This window comes from Drosophila persimilis, unplaced genomic scaffold (genome assembly GCF_003286085.1).
Source record: "Drosophila persimilis strain 14011-0111.01,24,50 unplaced genomic scaffold, DperRS2 tig00001237-arrow-arrow-pilon, whole genome shotgun sequence".
Lineage (NCBI taxonomy): Eukaryota > Metazoa > Arthropoda > Insecta > Diptera > Drosophilidae > Drosophila > Drosophila persimilis.
The window spans coordinates 208,508-232,284 of NW_020825442.1; the positions used below are offsets into that span (position 1 = coordinate 208,508).

General features: G+C 42.5%; 1 protein-coding gene and 2 long non-coding RNA genes across 7 annotated transcripts; all 3 read right to left on the reverse strand.

The window, feature by feature from the left end:
- Nucleotides 1–6,061: 6,061 nt before the first annotated feature.
- LOC6596800 lies at nucleotides 6,062–7,754 on the reverse strand. Its single transcript, XM_002021844.1, has 2 exons — nucleotides 7,589–7,754; nucleotides 6,062–7,233 (listed from the first exon to the last, which is right to left on the reverse strand). Exons 1-2 carry the CDS (start codon nucleotides 7,752–7,754, stop codon nucleotides 6,062–6,064), a joined length of 1,338 nt encoding a protein of 445 aa, XP_002021880.1.
- A 10,958-nt stretch (nucleotides 7,755–18,712) lies between these two features.
- Nucleotides 18,713–19,397, reverse strand: LOC6596799. Of its 3 annotated transcripts, none has more exons than XR_003409271.1 (3): nucleotides 19,259–19,397; nucleotides 19,098–19,198; nucleotides 18,713–19,045 (listed from the first exon to the last, which is right to left on the reverse strand). It is a non-coding gene; the product is annotated as an uncharacterized LOC6596799 (long non-coding RNA). The 3 variants fall into 3 exon arrangements; XR_003409272.1 differs by having other exon boundaries at nucleotides 18,714–19,039; XR_003409270.1 differs by having other exon boundaries at nucleotides 18,716–19,036.
- A 3,209-nt stretch (nucleotides 19,398–22,606) lies between these two features.
- LOC6596798 lies at nucleotides 22,607–23,291 on the reverse strand. Of its 3 annotated transcripts, none has more exons than XR_003409274.1 (3): nucleotides 23,153–23,291; nucleotides 22,992–23,092; nucleotides 22,607–22,939 (listed from the first exon to the last, which is right to left on the reverse strand). It is a non-coding gene; the product is annotated as an uncharacterized LOC6596798 (long non-coding RNA). The 3 variants fall into 3 exon arrangements; XR_003409275.1 differs by having other exon boundaries at nucleotides 22,608–22,933; XR_003409273.1 differs by having other exon boundaries at nucleotides 22,610–22,930.
- Nucleotides 23,292–23,777: the final 486 nt, after the last annotated feature.

Below are 23,777 nucleotides of genomic sequence, written 5' to 3' on the forward strand. Positions count from 1 at the left end.
TTTTTGAGAGTTTTAAATTTTATTTTTAATTTTGTTGCAGCCAGTTTGTAAGCTGGATCGAATCACCATGTCCTTCAATCGAATAAGACATAGGACATCACACTTCTCCCATTCAAAATAAACATACGCTCTAAAAGGGCATCAAAGGCATCGACCCACTGATGCTGGCCTTCGCTTCTCGTTTTGCTTGATTTTGGTTTATTCGGCAACGTTTTTGGTGGGTCGTGTACTTGGCCCCTTTTTGTGTCCGTCCGGACGCCTGGCCCGGAGAGCAGCCATAGAAGAGTTGTCATGAGGCGGCGAAACTTTTGTAACCGGTCGTCGAGGCTGTGAATCCTTCGAGCGCTACTCCTTTTCATACCCGACAGCCGACACCCTCAAAGGCGGCCAATAATTGTAAATTAAAATTGAAACGAATGAAAGCAAATGGAAGATGGAAATGGTAATGATAGCAACAGCAGATACTCGTATTCCGTAAGGGAGAAAGGGAGAAACGAGAAGGAACCCCAAAAAAAAGAGAGGCTAGCTGGCTGGCAAGGATGGTCCTTGTGGACCAATAGACATGTTCACCGTGTGTCCAAGGGAATGCGAATAGGATTGGCGAGGATTGGGATGGGGATGGGGATGGGGATGGTACTGCACCGTGTCCTGAGAGTGCTTAGACAATTTTAATATCGTTCGAGATACTATACTATCTGGCTACTGATACCGATGAATGTATCGATGGCAGAGTGCTGTAATTGATTCAGTTATCGAGCACTTATTGCGATATACTGCAGAAACAACCAAAAGAATCTCAAATCCCGCCATAACCATATACCCACAGTGCGTATTATTGTTGTCTGGTGGAGGCCCTCCTTCTGGTCGTCTGGCTAATGGCCAACGCTTTGCCTAATTCCCAAACCCCAACTCCCCGTAGAGACCGCTGCTGCCTTGGACGCTTTTGTTACATTTAACTAATGCATTGTGCCTACGCATAATGCCCGCATCCATACGAGCAGGCGGACACCCAGGACACTGTAGCAGCAAGGCAGACATACAGTCGGACAGATATAAAGCGACACGCTGGGAGGCCATTGAAAACACACACTTATTGCTCGTGCTCTCCAGCACTAGAGCCAGCACAGTGGAAGGAATGAAATTGGAAACCATATTCGATATATCGACTTCAAGATTCATTTCTTCACCTTCTTCAGCCTTTGACAGCTTTAATGTAAAGTAAAAATCGGCAGTTGTTGGTGTGAGAAGAGAGAGAGGGAGAGAGCCAGTTGTGGCGAAATAATGGTCAGTAGCGTCAAAATGGAAATAGATAAAATACTCTCAAATTCTAAGCAGATAGCAAAAGAGGAGAAACGAAGTTCAAGAATTAACTTTAAAACATAGCTAGCGGTAGTGCTTCCTCTGACTGAGTATCGGGTATAAATGTAGAGGAGCGACCGTAGCTGCGACTCACAGCGTTCCCGCTTGTTTCAAACTGTAGTTCTTCAGAAAAATTAATTCGCAAAAACACAAGTCAATAATCATTAAACTTGTCCAAAGAATTTCAAAGATAAATCAACAACAATGTATATAATGAACATAATGTAATATAATTATAACATAGCCAAACGTCATAGTAACCAGTGTTATTCTTAAATAAACTGTGTTTTAACTCTAACCTCGTTGTAAATAAATAAATACATACATATATACATATATACAAATACATATGTATATTCTCGTGTCGCCAGTCTTCGGTTGCTTTTCTGCCTGTGATCTGCAACAAGCTTCGGCCACTTATCTTTTCAAGTGAAGCTCTGGCGATTTTCCAATGCAATGGCCCCACTGTGGTACAAGTAATGCGCCAAGGGTCAAACCCAAATGGCATCCCCTCACTCACACACAGAAACAGACAACAGATACAGACACACATTCGGAGAGACAGTGTAGCCACCGCAAAGGGACTGGGAAAGGGAAAGGGAAACGGAAATGCGGCTGCAAATGTAATTTTGTGGAAAAGTGTCGGACTGTTTCCTTGTACTCTCACTCTCCTCTCAATGGCTAACCAAATTCGTAATCGATCCGGACTTCAACTCGTTTGCCGGCATCAATCAATTATCATTTTGGGGAGTACCCCTTCTCCAGCCGCCCTTCGTTGCATGTCGCACAGAAGTGTATCAATTTCGATTTGATTTCGTAGTGTGAAAATCGACACGCGATTCAGCTGCAGAGCGCAGCCTGACGCCGCCATGAACCCCACGTCCGGCCCCACCAATCGCTGGCGCCACCATCCTGATTCCTGAGCCCTGCCCCATGGGGCAGCATAAATCAATTAGCATTAAGGCGGAAGAAAAAACCAAACGGAAAACGGCAAAAATCTGTCCCGGCCATTGCCCGAAGGACAAACACTTCACTTATTGTTATCCCCGGCACATAAATAATTGCCGACAGGGGACGAGAAATGCGGAAAGAGGGCAACGAATGATCAGGAGTGCAAGTGAATGCGAATAAACAAGCCCGAAAGGCACTTAATTGTATCAATTTAAGCAGTTAAAAGCGCCAAACGGCCATCGGGGCCAAACAGCAACGGCAGCAGAATGATAGCTAGATACCCTCTAAGGTCGATCGTACATATGGTAGCTATAGGATACAGTCTTCATATTCTGGTGGTATGCTTTACACGGTACACAGAAGTAATCCCATACATCCCATATGCAACACAGGTACCATGGAGCCATCCACCGATGACCAATATCAAAAGTACTGCTACACCTAACTGCTCAAACCAGTTACTTTAATTATATTATACCATAGATTTGATGCTTGCTAGCAATACTTAGCCACATGCATACATATGTATGTGTTGTACATACTCGATCATCATATTCTTTCCGTTTCTGAAACAGCGACCACGAACTACTAAGGAATAAGCCATCGTTTGGCATTCAAATATATTTAATCGATTAATAAAACTACAACAACATTCGATTATTTCTTTACATTTAATAAATAGTTTTTAATTGACACATTGTTATATTTCGTTTCACAAGGGAACAGTATGATGAGCTTCTGGCCTCGTGTCTCAGCCTGGGAACCGATCATGGATCTGCAGTCAGCCTATTGTACGTACTTACAGATGTATACCTATGTGTTGGTGAAGCATTAATTTAGGAGTACCATTTGGAAGTATTTTTGGGCATACGAAAATAAAATTAGTTTACTAGCTTTTAAGCGCTAAGATAGGGAAGTGCCTTCCCAATGTGCGTAGTACTGTGAATTGATCACAGTACCTGCAAGGCAATGGTGTCCGTCTTTGTTGGAGTAATGGACGTATGGTGCCTTACAGTATATGATTTCCGTATCGGACTTACCCACCAGGGCGTTTCGCTGTTTGCTTCCCCGTTACTAGTGCTCTTCATCTAATCCTCCAGGTGCATGAGAACTTTTATAAACTTCACATCGACGACGAGCTTTGGCGTGTTTTAGTAGAGATATCTGTACTCCTGCAGAAGCAGGAAACATCGGAACATATCCTATGTGACGGCCTTGCCTTGAGTAACTTAACTCATGTAAAAGCCTAGAGCATACACTATGCCCAATATGTATACGGTCAGAGTGCAATGGGGGTTTCTAATAATAATAATAGTAATCTTATAAATATTTAGGCTCGTTAATTTTGCTATCAAGTACGATCCACTCATCTGTTGCCTGTCGGGCATACCCTCAGCAAAGAAGGGTACCACAACGGGGGGAAGAACAAGGCAAAAAAATAACTGGGGGAAAAACGCACCCGCTGCCCCCGCAGGAACGCACACTTAGGGAGACACTCATGCACACTCCCACACACTGGCAGAAGGAAAGAGATGGCGAGAGAAGCGGTGAAAGGGACGGCGATAGACAAAAGGCAAGTCAATTTCATTTATTTTGTCACTTTTGTTGCTTTGTTGTTTGACAAGAAGCTGTTGTTGTTGTCGCTAGTGCCTGACATGTCTGTGCGTGTCGCTACTGGGTTTTCTTTCTCACTTTCGCTCTCTTTCTCTCTCTCCCTCCATTGACTTATTACTGGGAAATCTTCTGATTCTGCTAACTGTACCCCTTCTCGACTGCTCCACTACTCGACTGCTTGACTGCTTGACTGCTTGACTCTTTGTCCGCCATTTGCTGACGCATTTAAATTCTGTTTTCACTGACATCGACACATCGACAGCGATTGACTGCCATTCAGGAGGGGTTTCGGTTTCGGTATCGGTGCCGGTGCCGGTGCCGGTGCCGGTGCCGGTGTCGGGGATGCAATGACCCAGTGACAGGGCGCGCCAAACTGACTCAATTACTCCGATACTTGTATAACAGCTGGAAGAAGACCGAAGATGGCCCTGGAGCTGGAGACCGCCTCAGAAATTCAAAACATCTTGTGCGAGACACTCGGTGTTGGACGCAATGCATCTAACGATTACGTAAGGAAGGCATTCCGCAAGAAGTCAAGCCTTCATCATCTGTACCTTAAGTTTTTGGAGGTAGTGCGGCATATGAGTTGCCATCCAAGCGCTCAAGAGACGAGAGGGGCCATGAGATGGAAACCAAACCTGATCTAGGGGAATGGAAGTAGTTATATTCTTCACAATATAAAGTGAGTGATTAAATTGAGTAAAATGCGCTATGATTTATTAAACTGAATGCAATCAAGGCGTGATTCAATTGAATTCAATTTGCAAATATACGAAATAAATATAGACCTTAAGTATAAGCTTCATTTGAAGTGGCATCTTTGCTTAGATTTTGATAATTTAAAGACCTGAATAATGAATAGAGGGTATGTTTTCCATCCGCACACTTTTGCTGTCTAGGTTTCTAGCCGATCGGCTTTTGCGTTGCGAAATTTTTAGGAAGATTTTCATATTTTCCACCACCGATGCATCGGGGGAAAATGTTTCAGAGATACAGCAACAGCAACAAGAAAAGCAGTGGCATGCATAATGCATGACGAAGAAGAGGCGAGTATTCTGTGGCATGTGCGACTCCCCCAACCTGCAACGTGCAATCAAAACCAAACACTTTTAGACGCGAAAGCAGCGACGTTTATGCGTGTGTGCGTGCCCCGAAAGTGGTCGCCACGCCCATCGCCCACGGCTGGCCGCTCGACTCCCCCTTCCCACCTTCCCAACCCACACGTCAGGCCGATGGAAAACATTGCTATATCCTTCCAAAGGTGTTATCATGATTCAAAAGCAGAAATTATTTCCTACCCCGATCCTACCCTATATCCATATCTATAGTATACTGTATATGTACTGTATTTGCAAACATCATAGATTATATCATACATCCTTCATTGTAGAAAAGTGGTAACATTTAAGGAGGAAATTGCTTTTCAGTTCCATTACATATACATATATTTCGTTTGAAAAACTAGTTAAGCCTTCAGTATAAATATAATATATATACCTTAATATACCTTTTAATAAAATATATACAATAAAAAAAACCCAATGGAACGGAATGGAAAAGAGACATCGTCGCCCCTACTGTACCTATTCGAAACTAAGAAGGTTATAAATAACAGTAAGGCCGATCTACGTACAGACTGGGAACATATCGTACTATACGTGCATAATGTATGTATAATGGCGGTAAACATTCCAACCATTGCCATCTTTGCGGGCCATAAAGGCTCCGGAGGCTGCGGGATGCCTTCGATCAAGGCTGTAGTTCTATTAAATGAATTCGATTTTCACTTACAACTATGTTTCGACCAGAAATGACCACACCCACTTGATTTAGATGGCGTAAAGCTCCGATGGATGGCACTCAGATGATATAGGCTAATTCACAGTTAAGGATGGAAAGCAGTTGGATTTGGCATACAAATTGGAACATTTCCTTTTATTTCTGAACAGCGAAAAATATGACGTATGCAGAATAAGTTTTTTTTTTAAATACAAAGCGAATGCCTGAACTATATGTACATATATGATAGATCTCTGAATATGAAGTCGTGTTACAATAACTTTAAAATTCACGGTAAACCACTCACTTATTATATACCCTCACTTATTATAAATAGATCCAGAGGCAATCCTATGGACTATTTGAGCAGTTCGCTGACATCACCCAAGTGGTTGGGCAACTCTTTGACAGCACCAGCCAGGTCGGAGACAGAACAGACATAGAGATAGCCTCCCTGCATCAACTGCCTGCTTTTGTTGTTGGCCTTGGCCACCCAGCCAAGCCAGGGAACCTTCTCCTCTATGGGATCTATGGGATCACAGATGACATTGGGATCTTTGATTTCGCTGAGGATTGCATTTGGACTGTTGACGCCCACCAGTGCGATTCCGCGGCTGCGGTTGGCTTTGTCAATGAGTACCCGATAGAAAAGACGGGGCACTTCCAACACTTGCCTCTTGTTGGTATCTGTAGCCAGGTGGACAATGGCACTCGCATTAGGGAATGGCATCTGGCCATAGATGCCCGTGTAGACTTCGACCTCGATGCCTGCATTGGCCACAAAGCGGCGTGTGGCCTCCTCCAGATTTTGCCATGACCCACCATTGAAGAGCTGCCACTGAGGCGCCGTGTTCATGTAGTTGAAGCTGCTGCGTTGCTGACTGGCATAGATGAGATCCGCCTTGGCCACCAGATGACCGCGGGAAAGGAACTGGTTTTCCTTCTTGTTCACAAGACCTCCCAGGAGGCTTTGCTGATTTTTGAACGAGTAAATATTATTCATGTCATAGCCCTCGAAGTGTCCGGCAGTTGTGAACTTGGGCCTCTTCACCTTCTGCTGGAAGTGCTGGCTGGCGGGGGTCAGCTGATGGACGGCGTAGTGTGTGCGCACTGTTTGTGGGTCGTGGCACAGATTCATGGTCTCCACGAATCGGCCACGCCCGATGTCGTAGCCCACGCGATACAAATGCGACTGATCGGCTGGGCTGGGCGAGGATCCGCAACTGCTTTCTAACTTCTCCACCGTGTATGTCATCGACTGGGAGCACGTGAACTTGCGAAACTCCAGTTTCGATCCATTCAACTCGAACGTCGTGCCCTGCAGACACTTTGGCTGTATGGATTCCCTGTATTCAGTGATTTCCGAAAAGCTTCCTCTGCAGTAGAGCTCGATGGGATGCCCACTAGGTATCTCCAATTGGCCATTCGCATTGGGCAGCCAGTACAAACTCGTATTTGGTTGAAGGTATAGCGGCTGAAATGATCTCGGGGGGGGCAGATCCCTTTGCACATCCACTTTGCAGGACGCTCCTGAAATTTCAGTAATTCAGTAATCGTTTAGCACTCGAAATGCAGGTGAGGAATTTATTATTCAAATGAAATGTTATTACCCGATACTCAAAATGATTTATGCGGAAGGTGGATGTGTGTAACCCCCAGAAGGAAGGTTTTTCCGATCCCATAAAGTATATATATTCTTGATCAGTAGCAAAAGCCGAATCGATAGAGCCATGTCTGTCTATCCGTCCGTCTGTCAGACTGAGTATCGGGTATAAATATAGAGTAGCTGCCGTAGCAGCGACTCTCAACGTTCCCTGACAAAGTTAACGCGAGAGCGACAGCTTTTTCCCAGCTCTCCATTCAAGTTGCCCGCATATCTACTCACCTTGCCTCCACGCCGTCCCAGTGCCGTCTATATGTAGTCCATCGAGATCTTTAATGATCTGGCCTACTTCTGGACTGGGAGTAATCGCCTCACGTGCCCGAATCTCTCTCAGACTCACGCTTGCCGCGATCACTGCGATGAACAGAAGTCGTGCCGAAAGACTCATTCTTTTCTCGAGCTCTACGTGGCCGCTCCGGTCGCTAACTAGTCGCTATCTAAGTGCTGCCGCTGACTGAAGCATTTCTTGAACCAACAGGTGCTTTTATATTCTCTCTCTCCCTTTTTGGAACGCGTGAGCGTCCCGCCGCATAAGAAATCTCTTTTCTTCACACAGCCAACCAAGTGGCTTCTCATTTTCCATTGGGCATTCAGCGATAAAGCGAAAGAGAGCAAGCTCAAAAGCTCAATTGGTTTGTTAATAATATTGACATTTTATTCTGTTAAATAATTATTGTTAATTTATTTTTGCTGAGGAAGAAAAGAAAAAAGAAAATTCTTCCGTGCGAATCCAGTGCAGGTTGGTCTAGATTGGGTTGGTTTAATTGTGTATTGTGCCAATATCATTGTGGATAATATGTCAGGGCCAAAAGTATATTCATAAATTATTTCTGGCTTTTACGTGTCCAGTTGATGTGACCTTATGAATTGACGTTTTAAGAACGGATTTTTATTTGGACGAAATTGGGGCTACTTTTGATTTTAGGAAATTTGTTATATCCAAAAATAAACCGTTGCAAAAAGGAGGCAATATTTCAATGCTATTCATTTTAGGATGTTGTGCATTGACGTCTGTTAAAAATGGTTTTAGTTGTGGACAACAAATTATTTCCAATTTTTTTTTTTATTTAGCCCTTTTAAACGGTTAAAATATTTATTGTTCTCCGGTATTTGTTGGTTTTCCCAACCTTTGAATGCTTTTAGCAATTTCGAAGGCAGGCCAGTCCCGTCCCCACTCTTCCATCCTTCCGCTTGATGAAATCATCAACTTTGGGCAAGGGTTAGCACCAAACCGCGACCCACCGCACCACCGCACCACACCTTGCCAAACGCTTGTGCCACTCGGTCGGACGGTCGACTGCCTTTCTTGTGGCGGACAAAACGCTTATCTATAAACTAGTCCACGAAAAATCAAAGTTTAACAGAATCATACACAAAAGGAGCAGGAGTAGCAAGACGATAGGGGGGTTGAGCGGACTTACGGGGTAGTAGCAGGAAAAGAGAGATAAAGATGGCTGCAGGGCAGTGCTGTAAAGAGCGAGAAAGGAACATTCCACCTACACGTATTATTTTTAAGACAGTAAATTCGGTGCTTGCTTACATCTAATATGACTAATTTATCATGTATTTAAGAAGGAGGGGCAAGCTGGCCTATTGAAGGAGCAGTGGTTAGCATCGGGGAACAGCAGTAAGTTGGGCCGAGCAGTATTGAGTAGAACACTTTAAAGCGTTAATTTGTTGGCCCTCTAAATTTGGTCAACAGCTTTGATGTGTGCTTTGGGTTCTTATCTTGCTGAAGTAGGACTCCGAACGCGACGGTAAAATGTCATAAGTTTGCATTTAGAAAGGTTCAGAAAAAGAAGATTAGTTGAACCCCACAATAACAGTTCACTTGGACCCAGTTAAAGGCGTGTGTGCAAGTACCAATCAGAGTAAGCAGACAGTGTGTGTAGTAGAGTATGTTATAACTTGGGGAAGGTCATTCACAAATAAAATAAACAGAAGCGGGCCCAGATGACTTCCCTGTGGCACTCCTGAAGTAGCATTAACAATATTTGACAACACATTAGAAAACAAAACAGTACGTTGAGTACGGTTAGAGAGATAGGACAAAATCGAATTTATAAGATTCTTTGAGAACCCTAATAAAGAGAGCTTGTGAATACGAAGAGCATGGTTCACAGAAACGAATGCCATGCTAATGTCCGTAAAAACTACATACATCCGTCTGCAAACCACTTTGAAAATCACGGGGGATGGACCCGCAGTTAACGAAAGAAAAGAATTTTTTAGGATCACTACAAAATTTTCCACTACATTGTGAAAGGTATTGATTATAGCACTATTAACGGCAAGGAACTGAGAACGAGCGGAGGAGTATAGGAGGATAATAATGCCAAAAAAAAATTCATTTTTCTAGCTGATAACTACACCCAAGGTATACACCACAGTTTATAGCATCTTTTCGAGCAAAGCTTTGACAGATGGAACATGCATAATGTACAACAGAATAAAGTAAATGTAAAAAGTAGTAAAGTAAGCGTTCAGCAATGGATGGCGCCAGTGATGCATGTAGTGGAACACCTATTATACATGTAGCTTACACATGTGAGTAATCATGAAGATTTCGAAAATATTAATATATACGGTGGATTTCAATGTTCATAGAAAGCTAAATATATACATATGCACATGTATGTGCGCACATATAAACTAAAATCTATGCTGTCTTGCAGTAAATAAGAGTTTAAAAACTACTCACTTTTCCCATACCACCTTATAATACGCCCAAAAATGTTTGAATTTCAATTGTAAAAGCCTTTAAAATGATTGAATTCTGAAGAACATAAATGAAAACTAGTTAGTTTCTTAAACTTTTAATCAATGACAATGCCCCCTCATAGAACACAATGACTTTCGATAATCCCCCTAATCTGGGGCTGATGCCAGATCCGCGACCACGTCCACCTCTTTTTATTTGTTGTTCTTCTCCCGAAAATGGCGTTAACATGCTGCTGCGGGCATGGCACCGTAGACCCGGGTCCACGTCCCGAACCGAACCCGGGGGCAGTGTGTCAGTGCCGGCGTCGGGAACGACATCGGTAGCCGAAACAACAAACAATGATTATTGTTTATTAGAATAACAATATGACCAGCAAATGCCCAAAGCTGACACGTTTATTAATGGCCACAAAGCACCGGCACCGGCACCGCCACCGCCACCTCCACCTCCACCGCAACGCCACCTGAAAGCCTCTCAGCACTTTGGGGTTCACGGGTGGGTTGTCAGGTTGTCTCCGGCTCTCCAGCGCTCGAGCTCTCAGTTTCTCAGGGTTCATTCACTCACATTAATTGCTACCCGCATTATCCGAATCCTTGATGGCTAGCTTGCTTTTGGATCTTCTGCTTATTATTTAATGAATGCATTCATTGATTTTTAATGATTTTATTAGCAATTAATTGCGATTGCTGGTGGCACAGCTGCTTAAGCCAGAGGCGGTGCTTAGGGGATCACAAGTGGAATAAATCATCGATGAACAAGCGATGGAGGAAGAAGAACAGCAGCAGATGGGCGATAGACACCGATAAACAGCGATTGACCAGCGATGAATAACTGAGTTTTCTATAGATTTCTATAAATATATAGAACCTTTGGCCCTTAGGCCCTTGGCACACCCCCGAAGTAACCTTTCCCGATCGATCGTTCTTCTGGTGGCCATACCGTAGACTGATCGTATCTCTGGGACACCAGTTCGATGTGTTCAAAATTGATGGCAATAAGCAAAGGGTATCTTAATTAGAGAGCAAAAAAACCACACAACGTTTAGCTTTCGGTAAACAACAGATATATCACCTGCAATAACAAAAAGTTTAATCGAAAAAAAATAACGCATACCAATGGATTCTATATAAGCTCTAAATTTGCGCATGACAATGGACTTTCGACAATTCGTCGTGAGGGCGGCAGCCAAAGGTAGCTTCAGTGACTGAAAGACAGACGGACTAGCAGACAGACAAACAAACAACAAAACACGAGTTGAGCCAGCGGGTCAGAAGCGAGGCATACAATTGACGATTAATCGATTAGCTGATATTTGACACCCGGACAATTATCGGCCACGAATGCCACTCAACAACACACAGGTCAACGGGGAAGAGGGGAGTAGTGTATGGGAGAGTTGAATGCATGTCGAATTCCGGGCCTGAACAGCAGCCTGAACAGCAGCCTGAACACTGGAGAACACGCACAACTCAAACCTACACAGATAATTAACTGCGTCGAAACTCCCCAATCAACAAACAATCAAGCCAACCAGGTAATTGCTATATCCACTGCCAGCCATATCAATATCCATTTCCATCTTCGATATGCATAAATGTATGTAATCATCACTAAGTAATAATCGTCCTCATACTCGTACTCGTACTCGTACTCGTACAAGGATTTAGACGAGTAGGGGATGTTGTTGAAGACTGGTTTGGAAGCTCCTCAATGTTATCTCCTACTCGATTTTATTGAGGCAAATATATTGTTTATGGGCAATGGTATCTCCAAAACTTCAAAAAAATTTCCAAACATAAATCTATTATCTATCTATTTATTATCTTTAGGAAACATTTTATTTAAAGCTTTTATCTTTTCCGAAGCCCCAAATCAAAGAGCATTCACAAATCGCATACAGCTTTAACTATTTATCAACGCTTTTATGATTCATTTTTTTTTTTTTCTAAGACCAATCTTGTTTTGTGTGGCTTTTGTTTCTTATAACGAGATTATGACAGTTTTGTGGATCGTTCGCCGTTTTGTTTTATGATATCTCTAGCCGAAAATTGGCCTTAACGATCGACCGATCGGCGATCAGGCAGCAATCAACGCCAAGACGGGTCCAACTTTCGATAGATCAGAATTTGCGGGGGGGCTGGCTGGCTCTGGATCCCTGGATCTAGATCTCAAATCTACTTTTTTTATGTATTGTCATAAATAAATTTGCACATTAAGTGTAAACATTTCATTTGCATTTAAGTTGTTCTGGTTTACAAGAACATACTACGAATATTTTTAGTCAAATTTCAGTGTTTAATTTTCTTTTTAGTGATGGCACCCTGCAACGATTTTTATGGGCCTAGAAGGCGGAGCGACGTTGAAGTGCATTGAACCTTTCATTGGAACGGATCCGAGCTGTTGAAAGGAGAACACTGATTCGCTGCCGACAAAGAAATCGCCAATTCATTTTTGATTTCCATAAAAATATGAATATCTGATAAGCACAGACTTTCTGGATTTTAATTTGCTTAAAACTAAGTGATAAGTGAGACGAAGTACAGAGATACGTTTACGTTGTGTAGTTATTTTACAGCCATACAGCTATGCAACAATCTGTAAGATAGCCAAGCGCGTGGTCTAACAAATAGAGTTTGTATTAGATCATATATGATCATTTCATAATATATATACATAGCTATTAGCTTTATATGAATGTAAATCAAGTAAAAAAAGGAAAACTGAGCCCTTCAAGCGGTTCATAGCACATATGATCGAATCTAACATTCCCCCATTTGTTAAGCAGAAATAAGCAATACAAATAATATATGTGCATTTCAAAGTGAAGATTTTGCTCGAAATGTATGGCTTAGATTGATGATAAATACATAATGTTCGATACCATGAATTCTGATATTTAATAGTATGATTATCTATAAATAAACACACCATTTTTGTCTTTAAAGGTGTCTTTGAACTATCAAATATTACATACACTGCCACTGACTCCTGTTTGAGGCACTTGAACACCAGTTTCCATATGCAACTCCATATATGTATCTATGTATCTCTCAATCGCGTGTCGTTTATATCTTACTAAAATATCTAAAATCAATCTAAATTATTGGCGAGAGCAAAAAACATTAAGTTTATTTTTCATATTTGTTTAATCTGTTGATTTCTTACACTTAATTTTTTTGTGAATAATAATTTTGGCATTAAAATAAAGATGGTTTATCTCACAGTCAATGAATGTCAGCACTTTTCCTATCTGCATTTCTGTTTATGCGTGTGTCTATGTGTGTGTGTGTGTGTTTGTGTGTATTCTCCCTCGTGTTTTTGGATCTGTGTGTGTTTTTGTGCCACAGCATATGTATTTGTTTGGCCTATTTAGGTAACATTTTGCTTGTAATTTCCACAGAATGGCGGCTAGGATGAGCGCTTTTGCATAGCTAAATGCCTCACACAGACATCCTCCACAGACCCTCCACCGCTCACTCCATCCCCCCTCCATCCTCAGCACACAACATCCCAGTATCCCCACCGTCCCTCATGTCCCCTACACCTAGTATTCCCATATCTTTTGCCTTATTTTATGTGACAGTTTTATTTATTTAGTTTCTTTTTTGTTGCTGCTGCTGTTTTTTCTGTTGCTTTGCCTCTTTTTTTCTCTTTATATTTTGTTGTTAGTTTTAGCCCATCAAAAACAGAGAAAAAGAGAATCACAGAGGGAGAAAGACTTGATTGGGGGGAGACGCAGCAGAAAGAGCCTTTTGCATGTCTGTTTCTGATACCCTACGCGTATAGAGGGTATGCGTATTGGGATATTCACGAAAGGCTTTCACTTCCAGAAGGAAGCATCTCAAACGCATACCTTTAATACACAATCATTTTCTGTTTAGTTTCCTCAGTTTTGGGAGACTGATTTGTTGCCAGTTTGCTTCCCAGTTTAAGTGTTGGAGCTGCCAAAAACTATTTCAACTGTTCAACTATGAGATAATCAAATAGATCTTGCACTCCAATTTTCCCGATGATGATCGCGCAGCTGAAAGTGTATACAGACTTCGTTGCAGCCAAAAATTGCTTTCAAGTATTTCTTTTTATTTTATTTATTTCTTGTTGAGGTTCTTTTTGCTTATTTTCCAGCCTCTTCTGCTGGTTCTTTTTTCAGCCGCTTCTTGTGCTTGTTGTTAGAGATGCGCTTTGCGCTTTTTGCGGTTTCTTGGCCATGTTAATGACACTCACAGGCCCAGCAACAAAAACATGGAAAATATGGTGGCGGAAGCAGAGAGAAAAATAAATGTCACAGTAACACATAAAGGGGTGGGAGTACATATCGTACATCTAACACCTCTTCAAGGGCCCCCCTGCCTCCCTTACCGCCTCTGCCTCCCTCTGCCGCTAAGATCCGTCTCTCAATCCTCCCAAGACCCCTCCTGACACCATCTTCAACTACACACATACACTACTGGCCAAAATAATAAGTACACGCTTATGAGCTTTCTTTCACGTCCTATAAAACTTTTCTAGTAAACATAATTAAAAATTCAAATTTACTTTCAGTTTTCTAACCTACAATAGACTATAAAAATGTTTATCATAAGCATTTTTCATTTCAAATATATATTTTATGATCGATTAAACCTTAAAATCATAAATAAGGGCTGGCCAAAATAATAAGTACAGCAATTCTCCAAAGCGAAAAACTAAAAGCGTATCAAAATGTTTACACTTTTTTCTTATAATTTATAATCTTTTAATAGTATCCTATATAGCCACACTTATTTTGGATGATTTCGGCCATCCTTCTTGGCATACTAGCAATAAGTTTGGGGCAAGTCTCCACTGGATTCTCACACCACGTTTTTTGCACAAATTCTCCACAATTCTTTTTCTTTTCGAAAATAATTTTTACTAATTCGACGTTTTAAGTCACCCCAAAGGTTTTAAAATGAGTTTAAGTCAGGAGACTGAATTAGCCAAGCCATAACGTTTACATTTTTTCCCGTAAACCAAGCCTTCACCACCTTTGAGGTGTGCTTTGGGTAATTTTCCGGTAGAAAGACCCATCTCAAGGGCATGTTTTCCTCAGCTTAAGATTGTATAATAACTGTCAATATGTTTTTGTACCCGAATTGGATCACATGATTAGTTGTGTGATGTACCGGCTCAACGCCATGCCAAGAAAAATATCCTCAGATACCTATACATCAGCCTCCGTTCTTAACCGTTTTCTTTGTGTACCGGAAGTCGAATTCTTTGCCTTTGGGTCCTTGTATACATCTTCTGGAGTCATTATCAAAAGGATTTATTTTTGTTTCGTCTCTCAATAATATATTATTCCACTTCTAAGACCCATCTGACCCAGACCATGCCAAATGATTTTCAACGAGTTTTTGCTTCATCTTCAAAATTTTTACTCGGAGTAAGGTAACTTTTCGGACTATACGTGCTGTTAGGTCTATATATTTAAGTCTCCGACGAACCATCAGACCTGATTTTTCTTTCCCAATTTGAGCGTATTTGGCCTTGGAAGACATGAACTGATCCTTTTTTGCAAGACTGATGATGCGGGTGTCCGTTGTTCGTAAAGATTTCTTCTTCCATCCTCGATTTTCAATAAGCACTTTAGATTTGAAAGTATTCTGAACCAAAAATACCGATCGTTCAAGACTTTTCGCCATTTTCCCGGAGAATTTTCCTTTCTTTTTGAAGACTTATGGAAAACTTCCTTTCTTCAGGAGTACGGCCTATCTAAAGAATTTTTTTGACTCTCATGTACTTAAATATGAAGGAACTTAATAAAAAACAACAATCCTTTGACCAAATCCTTATCCAATCCTTTCAAATATATAAATAACACCAGTGTACTTATTATTTTGGCCAGACCAAAAATGCCCATTCTGCAAAAATGTATGAATAGAATTTTATTAAGATGGTTCCCCACTTTAATTTTTGATTTAAATAATTGGCAAGACTGTAACCTTTCCAAATATAAACAATTGGCATCCATACACTTACAAACATTCGAGCTATTCCATAACAAACTAGCACGACACCGATGTACTTATTATTTTGGCCAGTAGTGTACATATGTATGTATGTACATATGTATATGCTACACAATCCCCTTCAACATTCACCTGTAAACAAGTACAGTGAAAACTGCAACTCAGATAGAGTCGTTTTAGAGGAACTTTTGGTTGAGAAAACAATTAGAAAGGATCCCTGTAAGCCGAACATTGGGAATAAATTGTCCCTTCAAAAGAAACGCTATATAACTTTGATGAAATGATTATTATTCGATGTTTACGTATGTTTTCTAGCTGTATACTCGCATACAACTGTCTATATACTACCTACCCATCTATCTATCTGGCTCCTATACGTACATATCCCTTTGGCCGATGTTCTACTGTCCTTGCCTTGGAACACATTAACATTGGGCAGCTAAGGGCTCACCCCAAAATCCCAGAAGCACCATCCCATCGCATCCTCCAGCCTAACCCTCTGCCCTTCCCCTTTTCTAAACTTTCCTCTCCCTGTCGCTCTTCCTCCTCCGTCCACCGCCCTGCAGGCTCTTCACGTTGCCACTAATGGGACATTTGCAATTAAATTACTCGAATAAAGCATGTAAATTGCCAGTGAATGGAGGCGGCAGTGTGCTCCAACCCCCATCTCTGACACATAAGCACAGGAAGTACCTGTCCGTCCACCTACCTTCCTCTCTCTCTCTATATATATATTTACCCTGTTTCCCCCGCGTAGAGGTGAAAGTGCGGAGCCAACAGTGCGTATGTGTAATGTGCTTGGGCCTGGCTAAGTATGCTAATGCTAAGGCTACCCCCTCCCCCTAAGAACCCCAGCAACGACAACAACAACCAAAAATTAATTTAAATTAATTAAAATTAAAAATTTAAGTTTTATGTTTCCCAAATGCAGCAAGGTGGCAGATGGGTTTCCAAGATGGAAAGATTCAAGGAAATTGTAAAGTTTTAAATTCGAAAATGAGGGAAACTCGAAATAGTCCGAGTCACGAATGCGAGTGTACGAGCGGGTCCGGCATTACGGATGCCGGATCTCGCGCTGTTGTTTACCTAATCATTCATAGACTGCGGGGGGGTGTGTGGGGGTGGTGTTGTGGTTGAGCGGAACAGATAGAGCAACCTAGAATGAAGAGAGGTTGTGGTCCGTATGTCCTTCTGGCCCAACGACGACAGCTGCGAGAATGTTCCCGCAGAGTGAAACTCTCTCTCCAGCAGACACACGTTCTTGCAACATCCTTCACAAGGTGAACCAATCATACAAGGTAAGGCACATATTTCGTAGGTCCCTCTCTCTCTCTCTTTCCATCTCTGCATATCCGGCTTTTTAAATCCTGCGCATTTATGCTTAGAGCGCCAGAGAGACAGAGAGAGAGAGCAAACAAAAATTTCCCTCAGCATCAGCTGTTTTGTGGCGGAAAAGAAATATTTCCTACCAAACTGTTATACAGCCGTGACGGGCAATTCAAACGACTCCGCTTTAGGTTCATTGAACCTCATGTTGGAGCGCTTTGGTTGGAGCTCTGGTTGTTCTTTTTTTGCCCATTTTTTGGGGCCACCAATTACATTGCGGCCAATTCTCGGGGCTTATCTAAAGCCCCAAGTCACGATTTCAATTTGAAAGCGAAAAGAGCCCCAAATCGATCTATTGATTTCATATTCAGCGCTCAGAGTGGACGACATAAATCAAAATCTGTTTGCGACAAATGGTGACAGAAGCGAGACGCACCTCAAGGGCATCGTAGGGGTGGGGGGCGGGGTGGGATGATCTAAGGCAGGGTCTAAGCAGGTTTTTGTGACAGAATTCCCGATATGCTGCAGTGTAATGCGATAGGTGCTGCAGACCACAGTACCAGTATCCCCCTCCTTCACTTTGGGGACGACGCCACTACCTCTTACGCGCAAGATCGGCCTGGAGCCCGCCCGCAGACAGACAGACCCTTGGAGACTATGTTGGCAATTAATCAGCTGATTGCCTGGCCGCAGCAATTAGCCGGAATGGGACGGAGCACGCACTTGCCGTAATGCCGTCCCTTTTTTCAGGTGCAGAGGAGAGCAGAGAGAAGAGCACACGGCCTCACCTTGCACGTTTACCGCTTCCTTTGCATACCAAAGCAGAATGCGTTGACGGCAGCAGAGACGCAAGTGGCGGCAGCAGCAGAGAAAAAGCGCCAACGAAAAGACAAAAGCAAAAAGACAGCAGCAAAACAGGAGGCTCTTCAGCCGGTGGGCCGAAGCATTGCATACTCTTTCCATGTGGCAGCTACGAAAATGTATAGGCATTGTAGTGTTGTAGTAATTCCTAAAAATTGGGCTAAGTCGAAATGTAATCCAATTGCAATTTTCTAGGTTAGAATCCATCAGCTGCTTAGCCCGCATGCAGTATGGCAGCACTTTTACTTTTGCCGAAACTTCTCGAAATTTACAGCAACTTGCCTGTCTTCCAAGTCCTCCGCTAATGCGAAAGATCGAATATGCGACCACGAATTACTCGAAGAGTGCATGGCCACAATGGCACAACACCCGGCTATAACTTCGGAACCACAGACCACACACACAGAGAATCATTGTCATATATGTACATTTCTATCGAATTAATAATAAACTAATTATTATTATAGTTTATTAAGATGCCAGAGTCAGAATATCGGAGGCAGCCTTGGCATCAGTGAAGACAATGTAACGGGTCCGGACCACGATGCCATGGCTATTGAGGATCTTAATCAGACTGTGGGCGTAGCTCATATGGGGGCAGTGCCATATATCTGCGAGATGCATAAGCTGGGCGCTCAGCCAGGTGGGAGTCGACTTGGCGATTAGGAGCAGCTTGGCTCTTCCAGTCATAATGGCGCGGACGATGTCGTCGCAGGAGCATTCGAAATCCCCGTCCGCCACATGCACAGCGACTAAGCTCATCTTTGATAGCTGCTGAAACTAAAGCACTATTAGATCCTGCACAAATTGTCTTCTTCTTACGTACTCATACCTTTTTTTCAACGAGATGCAAATTTATTGATGTCTGTTCTACCGACAGCTTTTCTGCCGAACTCTTTGGCTCTTCTTTCGACTGATTTTTCTTGGTAATGTCTATGGAATTAAGCACAATATTAAATTGTGTTATCCGCAAAGTTTCTTACTAATTCGTACCTTTTTCTAAGACTCCGAGTTTTCTTCCGGCCGACTTTTTTCTATCTTAATGACTAGGCAGCTCTTCTTGTGACGTCCAAAGTTTGACAAGCTAATCATACCGATAACCCTCTGTCAAGTGTGACCAGGGCTGTCACCACTGTCTAACATTTTGCTGAGAAGCTTTGCAGTCCTTATTGTGTTTTAGGCGCTTCGCTCGTTCCAAGAAATTACTGAATGATTGGTAGAACTTTTGGTAATATTAATATAAATATAAATATAAAAATATAATATAAAATATATTTATATATACATATATAAAGTATTTAAGACTGCCCTACATCAGCTAGAGTTTTCAATAAGGTGACCAGAGTGCATCAATTATCATCCGCTCTGTTAAACGGTAGCCCTACTCAATCAGCTGTGCGAATTGTTAACAGAGCGCTTGTTTGGGCAGCGTTAAATTGTATTTAATTTGTGTACTATTCGGTGATCAGAGCGGATAAGGAGTGCATTTATTGTGCCATCGAAAATACGCGATACCTTATTGAAGGGTATACCAGCAGCGACGTCAACGACAACGACAACGCCAACGCAGTGCGCATGAGCAGCGCGTTGAGAGAAGTGGCAGCAGCAGAACTGCGCAGCCGCCAATATTATAAAAAAAGACCTGGACTCGGAAGCGTCTTGACGTTGGCGGTCAGCCGCTGCGCTGTCGCTGTCGCTGCCTATCTCACCTACCTTTACCTTTACCTTTGCCTCTGCCACAGTCGCTGTCGGTGCCTCTGTCCACCTTCGCTGCTGTTCCGCGCACTCAAAAGACGTTGAAATGCGAGCGCCGGGCGTCGTACGAAATCAGAACGTTGCCGCTGCGCAGACGCATAGCACGCGCCCAACACACCCACACACACACGCACAATCGGGAGTTATACTCGCTTATACTCGGTACACCACCCATCCACCCGCTGGAGCAAGCCGGCTTGCCATATAAATGTATTGAAAAAACAGAACAATTTTTAAAATACTTCCACAATTTCAAGGAATCTGAACAATTGTTTTGCTAATTTTTTCCGTTTTTATACTGTGTGATTTTTTTTATTGAGCTAAAAAGTTTCCTTCGGGTTTTCAACGTGTGTGTGTGCGTGCGTGAAGAATTTTTTGTAAATATTTTAAAGTGTTAAATAAGTGGAGTACATTTACAGGTAATTTTTTATCTCAAAAAAATGGAAAACAATGAAATATTATCGAGGAAAAAAATATACAAATATTCATATTGCAAACAGTTTTTTGAACACATTTCTCAAATGGTGGAAGAGCAATTTTCCTAAAGCAATACGCAATAAATGATGAACTAAGGAATGTGTGTCCTTGTTAAAATCTTCAGAAACTCTTTCGAACTCCCGATGGTCTCTCTATGGCGGGAAGAGGTGCACATACATCAGAAAATGTATGACATTATTTGTTTGTGGCAATTTCAATTGCAATCAACACTTTGAATCGATTTATGTGTGCTATTATCTCGTCCATCTACAAAATATGTAAAATGAAGGCATAGAAATGTAAAATTAAAACACAATCGCATTAGCATTTCTTATCTTAAATTATGCGGCAGAGTATTAAACAAGAGTTTCATATAAATTCTGATAAAAAAAAGGGGAGAAGGATTGCTGTTCCAAAAATATGGTACGCTGCGGTGCACAATTAAAACAAAATTGTATTCGCATTCTTATCTAAAATTATGCGGGAGAGTAATAAACAAAAGTTTCATATAAATTCTGATCAAAATAAGAGAAGCATTTTTGTTCCGAAAATATGGTACTCCGCGAGGTTCAGCGACATTTACACCCAAACGAGGGGGTGTTGTTGTGGTTGAGCGGAACAGAGAGAGCAACCTAGAATGAAGAGAGGTTGTGGTCCGTATGTCCTTCTGGCCCAACGACGACAGCTGCGAGAATGTTCCCGCAGAGTGAAACTCTCTCTCCAGCAGACACACGTTCTTGCAACATCCTTCACAAGGTGAACCAATCATACAAGGTAAGGCACATATTTCGTAGGTCCCTCTCTCTCTCTCTTTCCATCTCTGCATATCCGGCTTTTTAAATCCTGCGCATTTATGCTTAGAGCGCCAGAGAGAGAGAGAGAGAGCAAACAAAAATTTCCCTCAGCATCAGCTGTTTTGTGGCGGAAAAGAAATATTTCCTACCAAACTGTTATACAGCCGTGGCGGGCAATTCAAACGACTCCGCTTTAGGTTCATTGAACCCCCATGTTGGAGCGCTTTGGTTGGAGCTCTGGTTGTTCTTTTTTTGGCCATTTTTTGGGGCCACCAATTACATTGCGGCCAATTCTCGGGGCTTATCTAAAGCCCCAAGTCACTATTTCAATTTGCAAGCGAAAAGAGCCCCAAATCGATCTATTGATTTCATATTCAGCGCTCAGAGTGGACGACATAAATCAAAATCTGTTTGCGACAAATTGTGACAGAAGCGAGACGCACCTCAAGGGCATCGTAGGGGTGGGGGGTGGGGTGGGATGATCTAAGGCAGGGTCTAAGCAGGTTTTTGTGACAGAATTCCCGATATGCTGCAGTGTAATGCGATAGGTGCTGCAGACCACAGTACCAGTATCCCCCTCCTTCACTTTGGGGACGACGCCACTACCTCTTACGCGCAAGATCGGCCTGGAGCCCGCCCGCAGACAGACAGACCCTTGGAGACTATGTTGGCAATTAATCAGCTGATTGCCTGGCCGCAGCAATTAGCCGGAATGGGACGGAGCACGCACTTGCCGTAATGCCGTCCCTTTTTTCAGGTGCAGAGGAGAGCAGAGAGAAGAGCACACGGCCTCACCTTGCACGTTTACCGCTTCCTTTGCATACCAAAGCAGAATGCGTTGACGGCAGCAGAGACGCAAGTGGCGGCAGCAGCAGAGAAAAAGCGCCAACGAAAAGACAAAAGCAAAAAGACAGCAGCAAAACAGGAGGCTCTTCAGCCGGTGGGCCGAAGCATTGCATACTCTTTCCATGTGGCAGCTACGAAAATGTATAGGCATTGTAGTGTTGTAGTAATTCCTAAAAATTGGGCTAAGTCGAAATGTAATCCAATTGCAATTTTCTAGGTTAGAATCCATCAGCTGCTTAGCCCGCATGCAGTATGGCAGCACTTTTACTTTTGCCGAAACTTCTCGAAATTTACAGCAACTTGCCTGTCTTCCAAGTCCTCCGCTAATGCGAAAGATCGAATATGCGACCACGAATTACTCGAAGAGTGCATGGCCACAATGGCACAACACCCGGCTATAACTTCGGAACCACAGACCACACACACAGAGAATCATTGTCATATATGTACATTTCTATCGAATTAATAATAAACTAATTATTATTATAGTTTATTAAGATGCCAGAGTCAGAATATCGGAGGCAGCCTTGGCATCAGTGAAGACAATGTAACGGGTCCGGACCACGATGCCATGGCTATTGAGGATCTTAATCAGACTGTGGGCGTAGCTCATATGGGGGCAGTGCCATATATCTGCGAGATGCATAAGCTGGGCGCTCAGCCAGGTGGGAGTCGACTTGGCGATTAGGAGCAGCTTGGCTCTTCCAGTCATAATGGCGCGGACGATGTCGTCGCAGGAGCATTCGAAATCCCCGTCCGCCACATGCACAGCGACTAAGCTCATCTTTGATAGCTGCTGAAACTAAAGCACTATTAGATCCTGCACAAATTGTCTTCTTCTTACGTACTCATACCTTTTTTTCAACGAGATGCAAATTTATTGATGTCTGTTCTACCGACAGCTTTTCTGCCGAACTCTTTGGCTCTTCTTTCGACTGATTTTTCTTGGTAATGTCTATGGAATTAAGCACAATATTAAATTGTGTTATCCGCAAAGTTTCTTACTAATTCGTACCTTTTTCTAAGACTCCGAGTTTTCTTCCGGCCGACTTTTTTCTATCTTAATGACTAGGCAGCTCTTCTTGTGACGTCCAAAGTTTGACAAGCTAATCATACCGATAACCCTCTGTCAAGTGTGACCAGGGCTGTCACCACTGTCTAACATTTTGCTGAGAAGCTTTGCAGTCCTTATTGTGTTTTAGGCGCTTCGCTCGTTCCAAGAAATTACTGAATGATTGGTAGAACTTTTGGTAATATTAATATAAATATAAATATAAAAATATAATATAAAATATATTTATATATACATATATAAAGTATTTAAGACTGCCCTACATCAGCTAGAGTTTTCAATAAGGTGACCAGAGTGCATCAATTATCATCCGCTCTGTTAAACGGTAGCCCTACTCAATCAGCTGTGCGAATTGTTAACAGAGCGCTTGTTTGGGCAGCGTTAAATTGTATTTAATTTGTGTACTATTCGGTGATCAGAGCGGATAAGGAGTGCATTTATTGTGCCATCGAAAATACGCGATACCTTATTGAAGGGTATACCAGCAGCGACGTCAACGACAACGACAACGCCAACGCAGTGCGCATGAGCAGCGCGTTGAGAGAAGTGGCAGCAGCAGAACTGCGCA